Source organism: Zootoca vivipara, chromosome 13, assembly GCF_963506605.1.
Source record: "Zootoca vivipara chromosome 13, rZooViv1.1, whole genome shotgun sequence".
Classification (NCBI taxonomy): Eukaryota; Metazoa; Chordata; class Lepidosauria; order Squamata; family Lacertidae; genus Zootoca; species Zootoca vivipara.
Genome location: NC_083288.1, coordinates 16557689 through 16576045, shown reverse-complemented (window position 1 = coordinate 16576045; position 18357 = coordinate 16557689). Strand labels below are relative to the sequence as shown.

The 18357-nt window shown below is 47.8% G+C and overlaps 1 protein-coding gene across 4 annotated transcripts in view; it reads left to right on the top strand.

Annotated features, from left to right (window-relative positions):
- CPT1C (carnitine palmitoyltransferase 1C) overlaps window positions 1–18357 on the top strand; it is a 54964-nt gene that overhangs the window by 16068 nt on the left and 20539 nt on the right. For 3 of the 4 annotated variants that reach the window (XM_060281111.1, XM_035135050.2, XM_035135049.2), the window contains 8 exons: window positions 8065–8229; window positions 9526–9665; window positions 10930–11101; window positions 12476–12577; window positions 12943–13080; window positions 13209–13286; window positions 14201–14308; window positions 16220–16307. In XM_060281111.1, coding sequence (XP_060137094.1) covers window positions 8089–8229; window positions 9526–9665; window positions 10930–11101; window positions 12476–12577; window positions 12943–13080; window positions 13209–13286; window positions 14201–14308; window positions 16220–16307 — 967 coding nt within the window. In that variant the 5' untranslated portion in view covers window positions 8065–8088. Of the gene's footprint in view, window positions 1–8064; window positions 8230–9525; window positions 9666–10929; window positions 11102–12475; window positions 12578–12942; window positions 13081–13208; window positions 13287–14200; window positions 14309–16219; window positions 16308–16742; window positions 16828–18357 lie in introns of all 4 variants that reach the window. The other variant, XM_035135051.2, reaches the window with a different exon arrangement.

Genomic DNA, 18357 nt, shown 5'->3' with positions numbered 1-18357 from the left:
TCTTCTAGCTTGTGATTATGCAGCCGAAACACCTCGAGAAGAACAGGATTGTGCAAGGCACACTTTGGGGAGGTATCAAGATCGGAGAGTTGTCAACTTTCGCCCAGTTGGGATGTAGCCAGAACACCTGGGCTCACGCCCTGTTTCCCTGGGAAAGCAATTGTGGATCCTGACTGTGGATACTCTCCATGGTTCTTATCTTACAGAAGCAGTCTGATCAGATTTTCCTAATGCCCTGCTGAGCTTTGGAAGCCTTTTTTTTTGGTCTTTGAGGAGATGCACATCATCCCTCCTTATCATTCTGCCGTACGAAATAAAGAACACAAAAAGAGCCTGCTTCATCAAGTGGCCTATCTAGTCCAGCATCCTGTTCTCATGGTGGAAGTGTTGCCTTTTTGGCAAATTTCCTAAAAAAAATAAAATAGTTCAACAACTTCTGTGTTTGGAATTTCACTTATTGAAATATGGCAACCCTAACAGAGGCATTGGCTGGCTTCGCAGTTTCCCCCACATTGTGATTTTTGCATAGCGCGCACACACACACACACATCATGATTCACAATATATTGCCAGGACGTGGGGAGCACTGTGGTCTAAACTGAGCCTCTTGGGCTTGCCGATCAGTAGGTCGGCGGTTCGAATCTGCGTGACGGTGGTGAGCTCCTGCTGCTCTGTCCCAGCTCCTGCCAACCTAGCAGTTCCAAAGCACGCCAGTGCAGGTAGATGAATAGGTACTGCTGCAGTGGGAAGGTAAATGGTATTTCGGTGCACTCTGGTTTCTGTCACAGTGTTCTGTTGCACCAGAAGTGGTTTAAGTTATGCTGGCCACATGACCTGGAAAACTGTCTGTGGACAAAGGCCGGCTCCCTCTGCCTAAAAGTGAGATGAGCGCTGCAACCCCAAAGTTACCTTTGACTGACCTTTTTATGAAACCGATATCATGATATGGACTTCCAGGGGCGTAGGAAGATAGGGGCGGTGGGGGCGGGCCGCCCCGAGCGGCGCGATCCCAGGGGCGCCATCGCGGCTGCCCGCCCCGCCCCAAAATGTGTGCCCCGACCTCAAAAGGTGTGTCCCACCCCTGCAGTGGTGCGTCCCGCCCCCAAAACGCACATCCCGCCCCTGTGCATGGTGCGTCCCGTCCCCAGAACGCGCACTGTGTCCCTGGGAGCAACACGCCTGCTCTCCACCCCCGGTGGCAGAGCATGAAGCTCTGCCGCTGTGGACTTCAAACTGGTTTTGATCAAACAAGGTCTTGGTTTTGATCAAACAGGGATCAAACAAGGTATTGACATACAGTATTGCCCAGCCCTACCTGGGCTTGTGGTGTACTTCACCGAAACACACTGCTATCAAGACTTGATTACAGCTTGTGCTTTGTTTGGGTGGAGCGGAGAATCGAAAGGTTCTAGTTCTTCTTTCCCTCCGATGTAATTAAATCAATAATTTAGACTAAGCAAAGGTGTTATCATGATTTCCTGCCCTTGGGGGAGGCTGCGTATTGCATGAGTTGCTTCTCCGATCTTGCATTCTCACAACGTGGTGGCACTCCCAGAATAGCGACTAACACAGATGTGTATAAGGCGAGCCTCTAAAAACCTTGGCAAGGGGGTGTTATATGATCGTATGCCTCTGCTGTAAGAGCTTCAGGAAACACTGGTATCGAGATTTTTAGTTTTTCATTGCATCCTTGTCTGTGTGCATATATAAATGTAAAACGATGTCGTTTCTATTTCCATTGCCCTTGCTATTAGCGTTATGGACAGATTCTATGGGGCCCCTTCGACTTGGTGTAGTTTAGGGCCTCATCATCATCATACTTTATACCCCGCCCATCTGGCGGGGTTTCCTTAGCAAGTCTGGGAGGCTCCCAACAGAATATTAAAAACATGATAGAACATAAATCTGCCCCTGGCTACATGGTTGGTTGCCAATTGTTTCTCTTAACTCATGCCTGAATCGCTCTAATGGTGTGGAAACCTCTCCATCAAAGCATGGCCTCCTGCTTTGATATCTGAGGAAAGGCAATGCAGTGACCCACTTAGGATCTCTCTCTAGCTTATCCCCAGCATGGCAGCTCCCATGGGAAGAGCCTCACAGTTCCCTGAGAGAGCAAGCTGTTGGGAGGTAGTAGAGGAGCACAGCTGCAAGCAGCGAGGGAGCTGATCCTCCGAATCCTGCCTCCATCTCCCTTGCCCCTTTAAAACAGCGTTTTTGTTGAACGTTTTCCAGATAAACCCAATGTAAAACCAGTGTATATAAAACACACAGAAATGATCTGCTGAATAGGCGAGCTGTTATACCTTTCTGCTTGTTCGTTTATCGTAACATTTCCCCCTTCTCCCCGCACCGCTGTTGGTCTGCTCCCTCCTACCCTTAACTCTCACTTGGTCTGTCTCCACATTTCTGAGCATGGATCCCAGGAATCTAATATAGCTCCCACGTTAGTGCTGCTGGGCAGTCTCCCCGAGCGTCCTTCTCTTTCCAGCTGGGAACCCCTGGGGTCAAACCTGGCTCCCACATTGGAGGCAATTTTATTTCAGTGAGAAAGGACACTCGCCCGCCCATTCATTCCATGCTGCTTCCCCGGATCAGGTCGGTTCCAACTTTTCACACCAAGTGGGCTGAAAAAGTACTCCAACATGGAACCTGCAGTCTGCATGTTGCCTTGTCGCATGGGGGGGAGGAGGCCAAAATTTGACGCCTCCCCGCCTCAGCCCTCATGCTGCTTTTCCAAGCGAGGCACTGGGCTTTGGGAAGAAGGTGTGAGGCTCCATCAGGGTTCTAGAGCCCTCCCACCTCCTCAAAGCTGGGGAAGTGCTATCTTGGCTTTGGGAAGGGAGTATGGGGCATCAAATGTTGCTGAGGGCCGCCACTGAGGGCCGCATGGGCTGCAAGTTAGTAGGATCTTTCTTCCCTAGGTCAAGGGAGGAGAACCTGGAGCCATCTGGCTGTTGTTAGACTCCAACTCCCATCAGCCCCAGGTGTAGGGCCAAAGGTCGAGGAGGAAGGGAGTTGCCGTCCACCAACATCTGGAGGACCACAGGCTCCCTAGCCCTTCCCTGGAGCCAGCTTACCTTCCCTCCCCATCTCTTCACTCACACCTTCCAGACCTTATATTGCAACTGGAGTTGCCGATGAAAACACAATCAGCCGTTTTGTACCATACAAACTGATAGAGAGCTCTCCTAGGGCAGGGCTCCCCAAACTTGGGTCTCCAGCTATTGTCGGACTACAACTCCCATCATCCCTAGCTAGCATGACCAGTGGTTAGGGATGATGGGAATTGTAGTTCAACGACAGCTGGAGACCCAAGTTTGGGAATCCATGGGTTAGGGGATGCCCCCCCCGCCCAATCTGTTCACAGGTAGGAAAGCCCCCCCCCAATCTCCAGTCTAATCCTGGAACATATGTGGTAATGGGATGGGTAGTGATTTGAACAGGCATCCCCAAACTTCGGCCCTCCAGATGTTTTGGACTACAATTCCCATCTTTCCCTACCACTGGTCCTGTTAGCTAGGGATCATGGGAGTTGTAGGCCAAAACAGCTGGAGGGCTGTAGTTTGGGGATGCCTGGATTTGAAGGAGCTGAAAGCCAGTTGGGGTGGTGAGGGCCAGTGGTTAGAGTTGTGGTTGGTAGCCCAGATTTTTGGATTCTCTGGTAAGAGGATAGTATCTTCTTGTTGACAAGGGAGAGTATTCCCAAGCCCGCACATGAGGAGTGGGTTAAAACTGCTCAGACTTCTCGCATTTTTGAGTTACTACGCCAGGTGTTATTGCCCTTCTTTTTTGGCGGGCTCTCCTGCCACTCCCCTTAACTCCCTGGCAACAGAAAACTGTTGTCATAGCAGCCAAACCTGTATTGGGCCTTGGCAACATGCAATGAGGTATATGGTAAATTTTGTGCAGAGGGCCCACACCCCTCCTTTGGAAGCGATTCATCCATTTTCTCCCTAAGTGAAAACCAACATTTTTTTTCCCCTGGAGGGAGGGGATTCCAGATGTTTCTTGCCTGAAGCAGTGGAGCTGCTTTGCTTGTGGAGATTGCTTTTCCCAGCTGCCTTTTTTTTAGGTCAATACCACGACGTTATCTGTTTAAATCTTTTTTTAAAAATGAGGGTTTATTACAACCAAGGGTTTTCAAGTGGCTGGTAGGGTTCACACTAACACATATGTGATGGTTCAATACACCATGTGGTTTAATAAGCCATGGTTTAGCATTATGTGCAAATCAGGCCTGTGTGGTGGAGTGCAAAATTGTAAAATGCGCTTCTTTTGGTATGTTTGCCTGGCATTACCTTCATTTCCCCTGAGTACCAGAGAAAAGCTATATCTTTCTCTACTTTGAACCCTTTTTGAGATGAAAGGTTTTCTAGTTCTTTTCTCTGCTGCTTTTATTTTGTGGTTTCATTGCTGTTCTTGTCATAGCTGCCAAGTACCCCGTTTTCCCCGGGAAACCCCCCGTTTTTACTTACCTTTTCCCGGTGGTCCCCCGTATCACTTCGTCTCCCGTTTTTCTCCGTTATTTTCTCCTGCCGGCGGCCATTTTTTTCTTTCTGATTTGCCCTTCTATGGGCACAAAAAATGGCCGCCGCCGGCTTCAAAAATCGCACCTACGCATGTCCGGAAGTGCATAGACGCTACTTCCGGTGTCGGCGGCGGCCATTTTTGGTGCCCATAGATGGGCGGAGCGACACCGGAAGTTGTGTCGACGCACTTCCTGACATGCGTAGAAGCGACTTTCGAAGCCGGCGATGCAACTTCCGGTGTCACACGGCTGCCGGTCCCGGATTCTGCAGTCCGGGACTTGGAAGGTAAGGTTCTTGTAGTTCCTTCATTGTATTTTATTGTTTTTACCGCTGTTGTAAACTGCAGTAAAGCAGGTGGCAAAATAAGTAAAGCTGGTGGCAAAGTAAATATCCCTTCAACTCAAATTGGAAAAAATAATAATTTCTTGTTTATTTACTCAGTGTATATATGCTGTGGGTGGCTAACAGTGGAAATAAAGCATACATAAAAAAGGGCAAAGCCATAAAATCTAAATACAGTGTAACAACCTGACGCCAGTCAAATTACACAAAATGTATGAGACTAAAGACAATTTCTGCTGGAGATGCCAAAAGGAGGTAGGGACCTTTATACATACTTGGTGGCACTGCGATAAACTAAAACCTTTTTGTAACGGGGTATTTGAGGAATTGAAAAAAACCCTGAGTCTTTTCTACTGGGGATGGTAGATGAAGACATAAATAAACAAGATGAAAAGGTTTTCCTATATGCAGTGGTGGCGGCGAGAATCCTAATTGCCAATTATTGGGGAAAAACAAGAGACTCCTAACATCAGAGAATGGCAGGAAAAAGTGATTACAGTGGTACCTCGGTTTATGAACACAATTGGTTCCAGAAGTCTGTTCATAAACTGAAGCGTTCATAAACTGAAGCGAACTTTCCCATTGAAAGTAATGGAAAGTGGATTAATCCGTTCCAGACGGTCCGCGGAGTAACCGTTCATAAACTGAAGGGAACTTTTCCATTGAAAGTAATGGAAAGTGGATTAATCCGTTCCAGACGGGTCCGCAAAGTACTTAAACTGAAGCGTTCATAAACTGAAACATGGGTGTAATTGGTTCCGGAAGTCTGTTCATAAACTGAAGCGTTCATAAACTGAAGCGAACTTTCCCATTAAAAGTAATGGAAAGTGAATTAATCCGTTCCAGATGGGTCCGCGGTGTTCATAAACCGAAAATTCATAAACCGAGGTGTTCATAAACCGAGGTTACACTGTAATTATGTAGATCTGGCCAAATTGACAAATTTGATCAGAGGTGGCAGTAATCAGAAACTCAATCAAAATTGGGAAAAGTTTGGAGAATATTTGAAGAAGCAGTGTCCCCTGATAAAGACTTGGATTTATTTTTAATATTCAGTAGAGATCCCAAGATAAAATGTAAAGGAATGCAGTCTAAATGTATGTAAATTTATAAGCCTGGGGTGAAGGCACGTGGAAGTCGACTTAGAGAAGAGTTTATGTGAAGTTAAAAGAAATCATTTTATAAATATGAATAATAAATGATATAGTTAGATTGAATTAGTTTATGAGATAGACATGTATTGATAGGTTTTTAATTTGTATATGGTTTATAATAGGTATGCTTTGTTTTGCTTATTCTTTTCTTTATATTAGTTGTATGTGTTTTATTTGAATATTCAATAAAGGTATTTTAAATTAAAATAAATAAATAAATACAGTGTAAAAACAGCAGCAGAGTATCAAACAAAAGTAGAAGCAAAGACAAACAAACTTCAGAAATATCAAAAGATCTATTATTATTATTATTATTATTATTATTATTATTATATTACATTTATATACCACTTTTATCTTACAAGGATCTCAAGGTGGTGTACATGGTTATCCCCATTTCATCCTCACAACAACCCTGTGAGGTAGGTTAGGCTAAGAGGTGGTAACTGGCCCAAGGTGACCCAGTGAGCTTCATGGCTGAGGTCCTAGTCCAATCCTATAGTTAACTAGACAATTTCAAGATTTAAAAGCCTGAGAAAATAAAAAGTTGTTCACCTAGTACCAGAAGGTAAAGGTAAAAAGGTAAAGGACCCCTGGACAGTTAAGTCCAGTCAAAGGCGACTACCGGTGCTCATCTCACATTCAGGCCGTGGGAGCTGGCGTTTGTCCACAGACAGCTTTCCGGGTCATGTGGTCAGCATGACTAAACTGCTTCTGCCACAACAGAACACCCTGACGGAAGCCAAAGCGCACAGAAACACTGTTTACCTTCCCTCCGCAGTGGTACCTATTTATCTACTTGCACGGGCATGCTTTCAAACTGCTTGGTTGGCAGGAGCTGGGACAGAGCAATAGGAGCTCAGATTCGAACTGCCAGTTCCAGAACGACTAAAGCGAAGGTGACAAGCAAGGATCCTATAGGGAGTGCGGTGCCACCCAGGGCCGTCCTTCCCATTGGGCTGACTGGCGCGGTGTGCCAGGGCGCCCGCCCAGCAGGGGGCGCATCAAGGAGGCACATGGAGCCGCCAGCGCCTCCGCCCCTGCCCCCCCTCCGCCTCCGCCAGGGCCGTCTCAAGCAGGTCGGGCGCCCTGGCGCTGGGGCGCGGAGATCGCTCTGGCGCCCCTGCCCTCGCAGCGCGGCATCACCACGCAGCGCCCCCCCCCTGCCGGCCCCGCGCCACTGGGACTACACCTAGAGCCGGGCCTGGCCTCCGCCTCGCCCACTTCGCTCCTTTCCCGGCAGCGGTGGCTGAAGTGAGGCGGCAGCAGTGGCGGCGGAGCTGCCTCCATCGAGGGGGACCTGGACCTGGACATAGGCAACCTTCTGGCCACACTCCTTCAAGTCACAGCGAGCACAGACAGTGCTGCCCCATAATGCGATGAGGTCCATGTCTCCCTCGACGGAGGCAGCTAGAGCTCCCTGGACTGCAGCGTTGCTCCGTCGCTTCGGCCGAGCAGGCAGAGGTGTAGCACAGCTGGCAGCGTCCCTGCCTGTCGCGCCGCACCCTCTGGCTGCCCGCTGTGCCTGGCCCTGCCTGGCAGAGCGCAAGGGGCGCCAGAGGCATCATTGCACCATGGCGCCAGATACACCTAAGACGGCCCTGGTGCCACCACAGAGAAGACCCATCTTTCTATCACATCTCCTCGAGTTCTTCATTTATAGCAAGGGAATGTAGGCAACACAAGGCTTCTCCCAGAGCACCCACCAAACCTTTGCTATCTGTTTGGCCAGGTCTCAGCCAATGACACTCGCCTTTGTCATTGTGATGTCAGCCTTTTGCCAGGTAAAACTGCAATACTAGTGGAGGATAGTCCGAGTCCCCAGAATGCAGTCCACCACCTAGTGCTGTTTGTTCCATTTTAACTACTGGCACAATACCTTTCTGCCTTTAATTTGTAAGCCACCTTGAGTCCCTGTTGGGGGGGTGGGGGGGGGTGGAAGGCAGGGTATAAATAATTTGTCAACGTATAAATTTGAGGGGTTTTCGGTACAGGTTTAATGGGATATGTGCATCCTCTTGTTCTCTCTCTTGTCTTAGCCAACAAGCTAGCACCCTCCCAAGATGGCGGAGGCTCACCAGGCTGTGGCGTTCCAATTCACGGTCTCTCCAGAGGGTATCGACCTCCAGCTGAGCCATGCAGCTCTCAAGGAGGTTTACATCTCAGGCCTGCGGTCCTGGAAGAAGAAATTCAACCAGTTGCGGGTAAGATAGGGATGACAAGCACCTGCTCAAAATGCTCTGGAATTAATTTGTATCTGAGGGATAGCTCCGTTGGTAGAGCATGAGACAGTCATAGGTTCCAGCCCCGTGAAGGGACAAAAAGATTCCTGTATTGCAGTGGGTTGGACTAGATGACTCTCTCGGTCCCAACTCTACAATTCGGTGACATTCATGTCTTGAGAGCCCAGCTCTTAGTTTACTCTTGGGAACCCAACCCTTCCATGTTGTAGCCTTAGGAAGAATTAAACTGTAATCTAGGGTTAGGCATGAGAGTAAGGCCTCCTGGGTTATCAGAAAGGACTTGAGTCCAGTAGGTTCAGGGTACGGTGCGAATGAAAGTTTGTTTGGCCAAATCGGAACAGGTGGTTCTAGGATCCATTTTAGAACTAGGCCTCATGGAACACAGTCAAGGGTTTAACTGAGAGTGGAGAGTGCCCAAGTGCAGAGAGAGAGAGAGATAGATCACGGTGCAATAATTAAGGATCAATAACATTGACAACCTGTTTCTTTTTAGTCAACAATCCATGAATTTATTGGGTGTCCTTGTGAAGATGCTGTCTCCATTTGTATTATGGAGCGGTGACATACAGGGTTGTTGTAAGGATAAAAGAGAGCTATGAATTAGGAGGTCCTTGTTAAAATCTCATCTCCATCATGAACTCAGCAGGTGATCTTAGCAGTTCAGTTACTTTATTTGAACATCATACTAAACCACAATTTAGTTTGTTTCCCTCCCAGTACAGCCAAGACAGAAGCTGGTACTTATGAGCAGCTTGCTCGTACTTGTTAAGACTATGGTTTGTTCCTAACTATCGTTTAATGTGAAGGGCATGCGAACAGGGCCCTTGTGTAAAATGATGTTTGATGCTGAGGTGTAGCTTGGAAATTGGGAGTGGGTTGTTTGGAGCAAAAATGAGAAAGCCAGCTTATAAAATTAATCAGCATCCAACAGTTCAAAGCGCATTCAATGCAGCTTACATTCTGAGAAAACAATGTGTTGGTTGATTTTTAAGACTGAAATAGCTATGTTGTCAAGTATAGCCTCCCTGCTCTCCACAAATCCACACTGCTTCTTCAAGAAAAAGTGCACACCAGCAGTTTTGCCAAGTGTTTTAGGGAAAGGAAGTGAGTGGGCAGTTTAGGGAACTGGGCAAAGTTCAGTCCGTGTACCATATTTTCCAAAGAAAGGGCAATGTGCCTTCAAAACTACAGAAGATTTGACTCATGACAATAGCAGCAATCTGTTCACATTCATCTTTTTGTGACCTCCCCTAACAGAACAGTTTTGTGACAGGCGTGTATCCTGCCAGCCCATCCAGTTGGCTGTTCATGGTTACTGCCATCTTGGTAACCCAGTACTCTCGACTTGACCCCTCCATGGGCATGATTGGAAAAATCAAGGAACACCTGCCAGTCAGGTATGGAGATGGAAAGGGAGAAGGGTGCGGATGAATCAATGAGGGGGAGGGAGACTAAAACTAAGGCCTGGTTTTCATACATTCTGGGAAATAAAGGTTTCCTGCTACGAGAACAGGCGGCAGCACATTTCAGGCTCGTGTGAATTCTCCAACCCCTCTTGTCGCCTTTCAAGCCAATGAGGAGGAAATGGGAAGCCTTTGCTTTTAGACAAACCCTTGTTTATGGTGGCCTCTGAAACGTTAAGAGAATTGTGGTTTGTTCACACTGACGAGAACTACCCAGTATCAAACTGTGGACTTACTTCCCATCTTGTCCTGAAAACACTGTTTAAACAAGCTACATTTCTCTGTGTTTAGACATGATGGGGCATTATGGTTTGTTTAAAATTGGAAGTAGGTGCTTCCAAACTCCTTCCCCTGGAGAATGAGAGAGGAAGATTGGGGAGCTTACAAATCCGAGGCTTGCTGTGGCTTATTCACATAGTGGGAAATCATGGTTCCGTGTTATTTTAAATGGTTTTCTTGGAGGGTTGCTTGAAAACCACTCTCAAATGCAGTCCAGGGTTGTGTCCATGTCAAACACATTGGAGAGAGTGCATTTTGTTGATTCTGGAAGTTGTCCTCAGGTCAGAAACACCTAGGGTACTGCCAGGGTCCTTTTGGCCAGAGGTGCTGTGGTTGGGAGACAATTTTCTAGTGACAAAAGAGTCCTCTTGAGGTGTTCAGTATATGAACACGTGAAGGGGTTTTCATGCCTGAATAGGATAGCCCATGTGCCAGCCATAGTACCATGGAATTAGCCTCAAGCCTGAAGAGGGCCTGACTCATGTAAGGATGTATGCACCTAGGGTTCCCTCCAAGGGGATAACATCTCCGATTGGCAGCAGGCTTTGGGAAGTACATTACTTCATTGCCAAAACAATGGCCCCTTGCTTGGATGACTTGTTTAGAAAAACATATGGAGGATAGTTCTGTCTTGCATTAACATGATGGAATCTCCATATTCACAGAGAGGGGGCATTTGATTGGCTGCTTTTGGAGAGAGATGACTTCATTGCCAAGACTGACCTTTAGTTTAAAACAGCAAGTCGAAATTTTAAACCCTTAAGCATTTGTGTGCATGTGTGTTAGTTTGGAGACATCGGACTAGAAGACAGAATTAGGTTTTCTTCTCTTGGGAAATTGATGGTTTTAATTTTAAGGCCTGTATGTTTTTCTCCCTCTCCCTCTCTCTTCCTCCCCTTCCCCATCTTGTTGTCCTCAGTGACTACCTGTCAGATCAAGGCCTGACAGTCCTCAGTGCCCTGGCTTTTTCCACAGCGCTATGGCTGGCCCTCATCGTGACCATGCGTAGCATTCTCAAGATGCTGCTGTGCTACCATGGCTGGATGTTTGAAGAGCACGGCAAGATATCCAACACCACCAAGATCTGGCTGGTATGTATCGCAGAAGAAGGTGTACTATTGGGAAGCAGGCTGAGAGAAGGGAGCAGGCTGCGTAGGGCTGGGCGATATCTGGATTTCAGCATTGTGGTAGATCACCAGCTAAACCGATATATCACAATGTACGAAATAAGGATGGAGCTATGTAGAGGCATTGGCTGGCTTCATGGTTGTTCCTGCAACATGATTTTTGCCTGCTCTGTGTAGTGGTTAAGAGCGGTGGACTTGTAATCTGGGGAACCGGGTTCGCTTCCCTGCTCCTCCACATGCAGCTGCTGGGTGACCTTGGGCTAGTCACACATCTCTGAAGTCTCTCAGCCTCACTCACCACACAGAGTGTTTGTTGTGGGGGATGAAGGGAAATGAGATTGTTAGCTGCTTGAGACTCCTTAAGGGGAGTGAAAGGCGGGATATCAAGTCCAAACTCCTCTCCTCCTCCTCCTCCTCCTCCTCCTCCTCCTCCTCCTCCTCCTCCTCCTCCTCCTCCTCCTCCTCCTTCTTCTTCTTCTTCTTCTTCTTCTTCTTCTTCTTCTTCTTCTTCTTCTTCTTCTTCTTCTTCTTCTTCTTCTTCTTCTTCTTCTTCTTCTTCATCTCACTGTTCCCTGCAGGAGGCAGGGGAGAGCTGACCCAGCAGAGTTAACAGGGACTGCAGGAATCGAGAGAAGCATTTGCTGGCTTCATTTTTTTCCCCACATTGTGATTTTTGCATCGCGCGCACACACACACATTATGATTCGCGATATATTGCCAGGTCAAAAATTACGAAACGGATATCACAATATGGACTTCAAACTGGCTTTGGGTGATATATTGATTTTTCCAAAATTTAGTCCGGCCCTCCACAAGGTCTGAGGGACAGTGGACCGGCCCCCTGCTGAAAAAGTTTGCTGACCCCTGGGCTAGAGTGTGCCAGTGGGGCTGGAAAATCCTTGCCGCTAATGGGCACAGATGTCAGGAAAGCTGAATGGTGATGGCTGGTAAACAGGGCCAGAGTGGCGTGAGAGAGGCAAGATTCATGCACTCAAAGGACATCTGTACACATCATGGGTGGAGAGGCTGCATGTATCAGCCTCATCTCTAAAGTCTCCATCTCTACTAGCTCCACCCTGGACTTAATGCATTGAGTGGGACGGTTTCAAGCAGGATTCTAAGCATGCTCCGCTGAGTGCATTTAGTTCCTGATAGTAGGGAGAATTCTAATTATGTTCACCTGAGTGGTCAAAGAATCCTCTTTCAGACTTTGTGGCTCCACATTTTATGTCTCCTCTTTAAAAATCTCACCCAATTTTTCCAAGGAAACCTCAAGGACACTCACAAATACGTAGCACAGTAGAATAATGTGCACTCCCCCCCTCCCCCCAATCACAGGCTTTGGTGAAAATCTTTGCTGGGCGGAAACCCATGCTATACAGCTACCAAGCCTCGCTGCCTCGCTTGCCTGTTCCAGCCCTCAAGGACACAATGCAGAGGGTGAGTCTGGTTTTGTTTCCCCTTTCCTGCTGTGATTCGAGGATGCAAAAAAATAGTATCTGCCACTGCTTTCCTAGCACATCAGGCTGAAAGTGGAGGGTTGAATGTTTGGGTGCTTTCTGATACGAAGCCTCTGCGCTCCTTTCCCCTCTCTCTCTGAATGGCCGTACATTCACAGGGACCTTCGTTTTCAGTTCTACGGGGGTTTCCCGTCGAAAGGGCCTTTGCAGAGGATCTCCCGAGAGCAAGCAACCACGCGACAGCCATTGTTCTCTCTAGAACGTGAGACTGTGGAGCAAGAGCAATTTCAGAACCCTTGCCGAACATGGCCTCCTCCTAATCCCATAATTCTCTCGCCCCACTAGTATCTAGAGTCCGCACGACCCCTGACAACAGATGACGAGTTCCAGCGGATGGCGGGTCTCGCCCGCGACTTTGAACGGACCCTGGGGCCGCGCTTGCAGTGGTACTTGAGGCTTAAGTCTTGGTGGGCATCTAACTATGTGAGTGGTCCCTAAAATGGGATTGCAGGGCGGGGGCTGGGGGGGGCCTCTTTCAGCTGTGTTGTGCCGCGCATGGAGAACGCATGGGTCTTTTTAATTCTCCTTTTCAAACCTCATACCCTGCCCAGGTGAGTGACTGGTGGGAAGAGTACGTCTATCTCCGTAGCCGAGGCCCCCTGATGGTAAATAGCAACTATTATGGCATGGTGAGTTTCAGACCCTGGGAGAAGAATGTTTTTGGGAGGGGAGGGGTGCCTTTCGTTAGTCTCTGCTGACACACACAACACCCTTTCTGCGTACCATTTTTTAAATATATATATATATTAATTTGGTTTTTCAGATTAAATTTTTACAGTCCAGCATGCAACATAAAAACAAGATTCCAAGGAATCTCTTGGACTTCCCTCTTGCCCTTTGTGGGTCCCATTGTTAATCATTTCCTCCTGCATCTTTTATAATAATCCAAATCTTTTACCTCTCCATTGTCTCCAAAATTCACCATTCAACTACAAGCGATATTCCAATCCTACTAACGATTTACTAACTGTACTAACTGTTTACAATGGTCTTTAAAATAAATTATAAATTTCCCCCATTCCCCATTAAAATAAATTCTAAATTTCCCCCATTCCTTATTAAAATCTGGGTCTTCCTGATTTCTGATTCTTCTGGTCATTTTAGCTATTCCGGCATAATCAATCAACTTGATCTGCCATTCTTCTCCGGTAGGAACTTCTTTCCATCTCAGGGCTAATAACATCCACACAGCCGTGGTCACATACATAAATAATATTTTTTGCTCCATTGGGATTTCAGCACCTAGAATTCCTAAAAGAAAGGCTTCGGGTTTTTAAGAAAAGGTTATTTTAAACATCCCCCCCCCAAAAAAAATCATGATATATCATTTCCCAAAATTCTTTTACTACCTTACATTTCCACCACGTATGATAAAAGGTGCCTTCTTTTTTCCTTACATTTCCAGCATACATTTGACCCCGTTTTATACATTTTTGCTAATTTATTGGGAGTTAAATACCAACGGTACATCATTTTCGTATAATCTTCTTTCAACGTATAACACCCTGTGAATTTCAACTTTCTGCGTACCATTTTTTTTTAGGATTTCATTTACGTAACCCCAACCCCGATCCAGGCAGCTCGTGCTGGGAATCTGGTCCACGCCATGTTGCTGTACCGACGGAAACTCACTCGGGAAGAGATCAAACCGGTAAGTAAGATCAAAATATATGATGGGATGGGAGGGCACAGCCAGTAGGTTGCGTGAACTCCCTCTCCCTAAATGGGGAACTGGAAGTCAGATTGAAAAGTAGGACAAATGGGGTTGCTGTCAACTTGCGGGTGTGGGTGTGGGATAGAAGCATAGCTGCCAAGTCTCCCGTATTCCCCGGGAAACCCCCGTTTTTCCAGCTGTTCCCATCAAAAAAAAAATTTTGTTTTTGTTTTTCCCCGGTTTAGTCTGGCGCGGCGGCCATTTTGGAACTGGGCGGAGCATGCTCAGAAGCAACTTTTGATGCTGCTTTGCCCAGTTCCAAAATGGCTGCAACGTGACTTCTGGTGCGGCGGCCATTTTGGAACAGGGCAGAGCAGCATCAAAAGTAGCTTCTGAGCATGCTCCGCCCAGTTCCAAAATGGTGGCAGCACTACTTCCGGTCTGCTACTTCCGGTCCAGTCCCTTATTTCTCAGGCCGGAACTTGGCAGCTATGGATTGAAGCATAGCAGAAGCCTAGCTGGCTAGTATAGCTTTATAAACCCAGACCACACCCATACCTTTGAAGCACTCTTCTAGCACTGAAACAGTCATAGCCGCCTCTAAAGAATCCTGGGAACTGTAGTTTTTAAAGGGTGCTAAGCGTGCTTAGGAGAACCTCAACTAACTACAGTTCCCAGGATGTTCTGGGGGAAGCTGTGGCCATTAAAGTGGTACAAGGGTGCTTTTAATGCTAGTGCACGTCTCTTTGTTAAACCACCCTTCTCCTGCATTAAATTGCACCTTGCATTGCAATGGAATGCAATTGGCTCCTTCTCATTGTTTTCTCTTCCTGGTCCCATGCTGTGAGTGGCCGAGCTTGCGAAAAGAGCAAGCAGGATCAAATGCAAGAACTTGGGGTGTGGCAGAGTGTAGATATAGAATGTTTTGTTGGCTTGGCAGGTTGGACTACTGGGCTGGCAAACACCAGCGTTGCTGGCTGTGGCATAGCAGCAGCCAGTAGAGTTGCTCTATATTTAATACTCTTGCATCCCGCCCATTTTTCAAGGAGCTCAGGATGTGAGTTAAGCTGAGCTGAGAGACAGTGTCTTGCAAAAGGCACTGGGCATGCAGTCTGTATGGGGTACCCTTCCAGCTTGAGGGCCCTATGCCATTCTGGGCAGCCTCCCAAGGGCCTCATGTGACAGGTGGGCAGGGCCAGAAGCAAAAGTGGGCAGGATGACATATGCAAATTTTACCTTTGTTTAGGCTTTGTTTCTGCACCCAGCCCTTTCTATCTGGACAAGCAAAAGGCGTTCAATGATGTTGTCTAGCCAAGTCAAAACACTCCGGGGGGGGGGGGTCAAGCACGGCCAGCAAGGAGTGTGGCCTCGGGAAAGTTCAGAGAGCGAGATAGTGTGTCCTGAAGGGCCACATTCAGCCCCTGGGCCTGTGCTTCCCCACCCCTGGGATAAAGGAATCCGTATTCCTACACCAGGCATCCCCAAACTGTGGCCCTCCAGATGTTTTGGCCTACAACTCCCATGATCCCTAGCTAACATGACCAGTGATCAGGGATGATGGGAATTGTAGTCCAAAACATCTGGAGGGCCGAAGTTTGGGGATGCCTGCCCTAGGTGCTTGCTCCTATGATGATCTGCTTGCCAGTCGTGCTACTATCAAAGCTACACACATGTGAGGATGCATTTGTAGTTTCCTATTTCTTAGTGTCTGGCATGGAATTCCCACATGTTTTATAACCTAGCCCTCCTTTTAAGAAATGTATCTACGTATGGATTTTTAATTTTTTGTTAGGTTCCTTAACCAAGCTAGGTTCACTGAGTGTATTAAAAAATAGCCACAGATTTCTTCCATGTTTGGTTCCCCAACCTCTGCATCTAAACCTGAACTTGCCTCCCATCTGAAAACAGAACATCACCCCAAATTCCTTCATCCCTCTCTGTATTGCCCAATGGGAACGTCTCTTCAATACCACCCGGTTGCCTGGGGTGGGGAAGGGTAAGTGAATCAGGGGGGATTATGAAACACCCCCCACACCCACTGTGGGGCCTTTTGCAGGGCGAGTCTGCTTCATGGTGTCTCTTGGTGGGTTTTCTGACCTAGTCCAGGTCCTAACACCTTTTTTCAACACTTTGCATTTCTGGGATTTCAGAACCTCCTATTGGATTTTGAAGTTCTTTGGTCTAGCGGTCACTGCAGTCTTTCTCTCGCTCCTGCTTACTGCAAGGATCTATTTCAGGAATGCCGCCCTGGAATTTGCAATCTGAGCTTTGCCTACCTGGTTTGGTTCCGTGTTGGAAGGACTTTCGATGTTGCTCAAAGCTGATGGTTGCCCTCCTTTTCTTTCTTTCTTTCTTTCTTCCCCAAGTCGTTTGGCTGCTACTCTCTCTCAATCTTTCTCTTTCTCTCTCTTCGCTTCCCACCTCTCTCCAGCTGATAATTCAAGGCGGCCGTCCCATGTGCTCAGCTCAGTACGAACGCATGTTTAATACAACCCGTGTCCCAGGCATGGAGGGAGGTAGGATATTCTCGCACCCCTTGCTTCCCTTCCCTAACATCATCACCCCAAAGGATCCACACTCATTGTTGCCTGTGGTGCTTGGAAGCACGTACCATTCCTATTTAACCCTCTCTGTAACCTTAACTGTTACAAGAAGGGATGCAGGTTGTGTTGTGGAGTGAGCTCCCGTTGCTTGGTTCCAAGCTCCTGCCAATCTAGCAGTTAAAAAGCACACCAGTGCAAGTAGATAAATAGGTACCACTGTGGTGTGAAGGTGAATGGTTCCGTGCACTCTGGCTTCCATCACAGTGTTCCATTGCACCAGAAGCGATTTAGTCATGCTGGCCACATGACCCGGAAAGCTGTTTGTGGACAAACGCCAGCTCCCTTGGCCTGAAAAGCGAGATGAGCGTTGCAGCCCCATAGTCGCCTTTGACTGGACGTAACCATCCAGGGGTTCTTTACCTTACCTTTTACAAGGAGAAGGGAATTTAGTTAACCTCCCGGCAGGAGCATCCTGGGGGTGGGGAAACAGATGCAGGGCAATGTCTTCCATTGTCCACCTTCCGCCAAGCAGCAGAGGTGATTTCAGAGGGCAAGAATTTTCCACCTCTTCTAGGTTGCTCCATCAGTAGAGCAGGAGACCCTTAACCTCAGGGTTGTGAGTTTGAGCCCCACGTTGGGCAAAAAGATCCCTGCATTGCAGGGGGTTGGACTAGATCACCCTCGCAGTCCCTTCCAACTCTACAATTCTATGATTCTTGAGTTGGGGAGAACTCTCACAGGACTTTGAGTACTAGGCAAAGTTGTAGAGGACAAAGTTGGCAGATGGGAGACCCGAGTCAGAATGGGTGGCACTGAAGCGGGTGGCATTAGAATAGATCACTGAGTGGAATTTAGGGTGAAGGTGGGAGAATCTTGCCTGGGAATAGTCGGCCAACATTGGGTGCCAGGGTGGTGATTCTCTAATGTCGTCTAGAACAGTGTTTCCCAACCAGTGTGCCTCCAGATGTTTTGGGACTACAACTCCCATCATCCCTAGCTAGCAAGACCAGTGGTCAGGAATGATGGGAGTTGTAGTCCCAAAACATCTGGAGGCACACTGGTTGGGAAACACTGGTCTAGAAAACAGTGAAATGAAGATTAGCCAGGTTAGGCTATGTTCTCCCTCTGCTGCCTAAGGCAGTAGGCCTCTCTGAATACCAGCCACTGGGAATTACGAGTGGGGGAAACACTGCTGCACTGGGCCCCGCCTGCTTCTAGGCTTCCCTTGGGCATCTGGTCGGCCATGGTGAGAGCAGAAGGCTGGCCAGCAATGGACCGTTGGCCTGACCCCGCAGGGCTCTTGTGCTATTAATGCCCCTCGGCAAACAAGGTTGTGGCTAGTGCCTCCCAAAGCACCTGTACTACCCTCTGTGAGCAAATGCTGGAGGCTAAGTCTAAGGTCTCTGTGCCCATCCTTAAAATCTGTAATATTCATACACAAAACTGGCACACTGGCCCCCCAGTGATTGCTTTGACTGCCCCGCATCATTGGGACGGGGGACA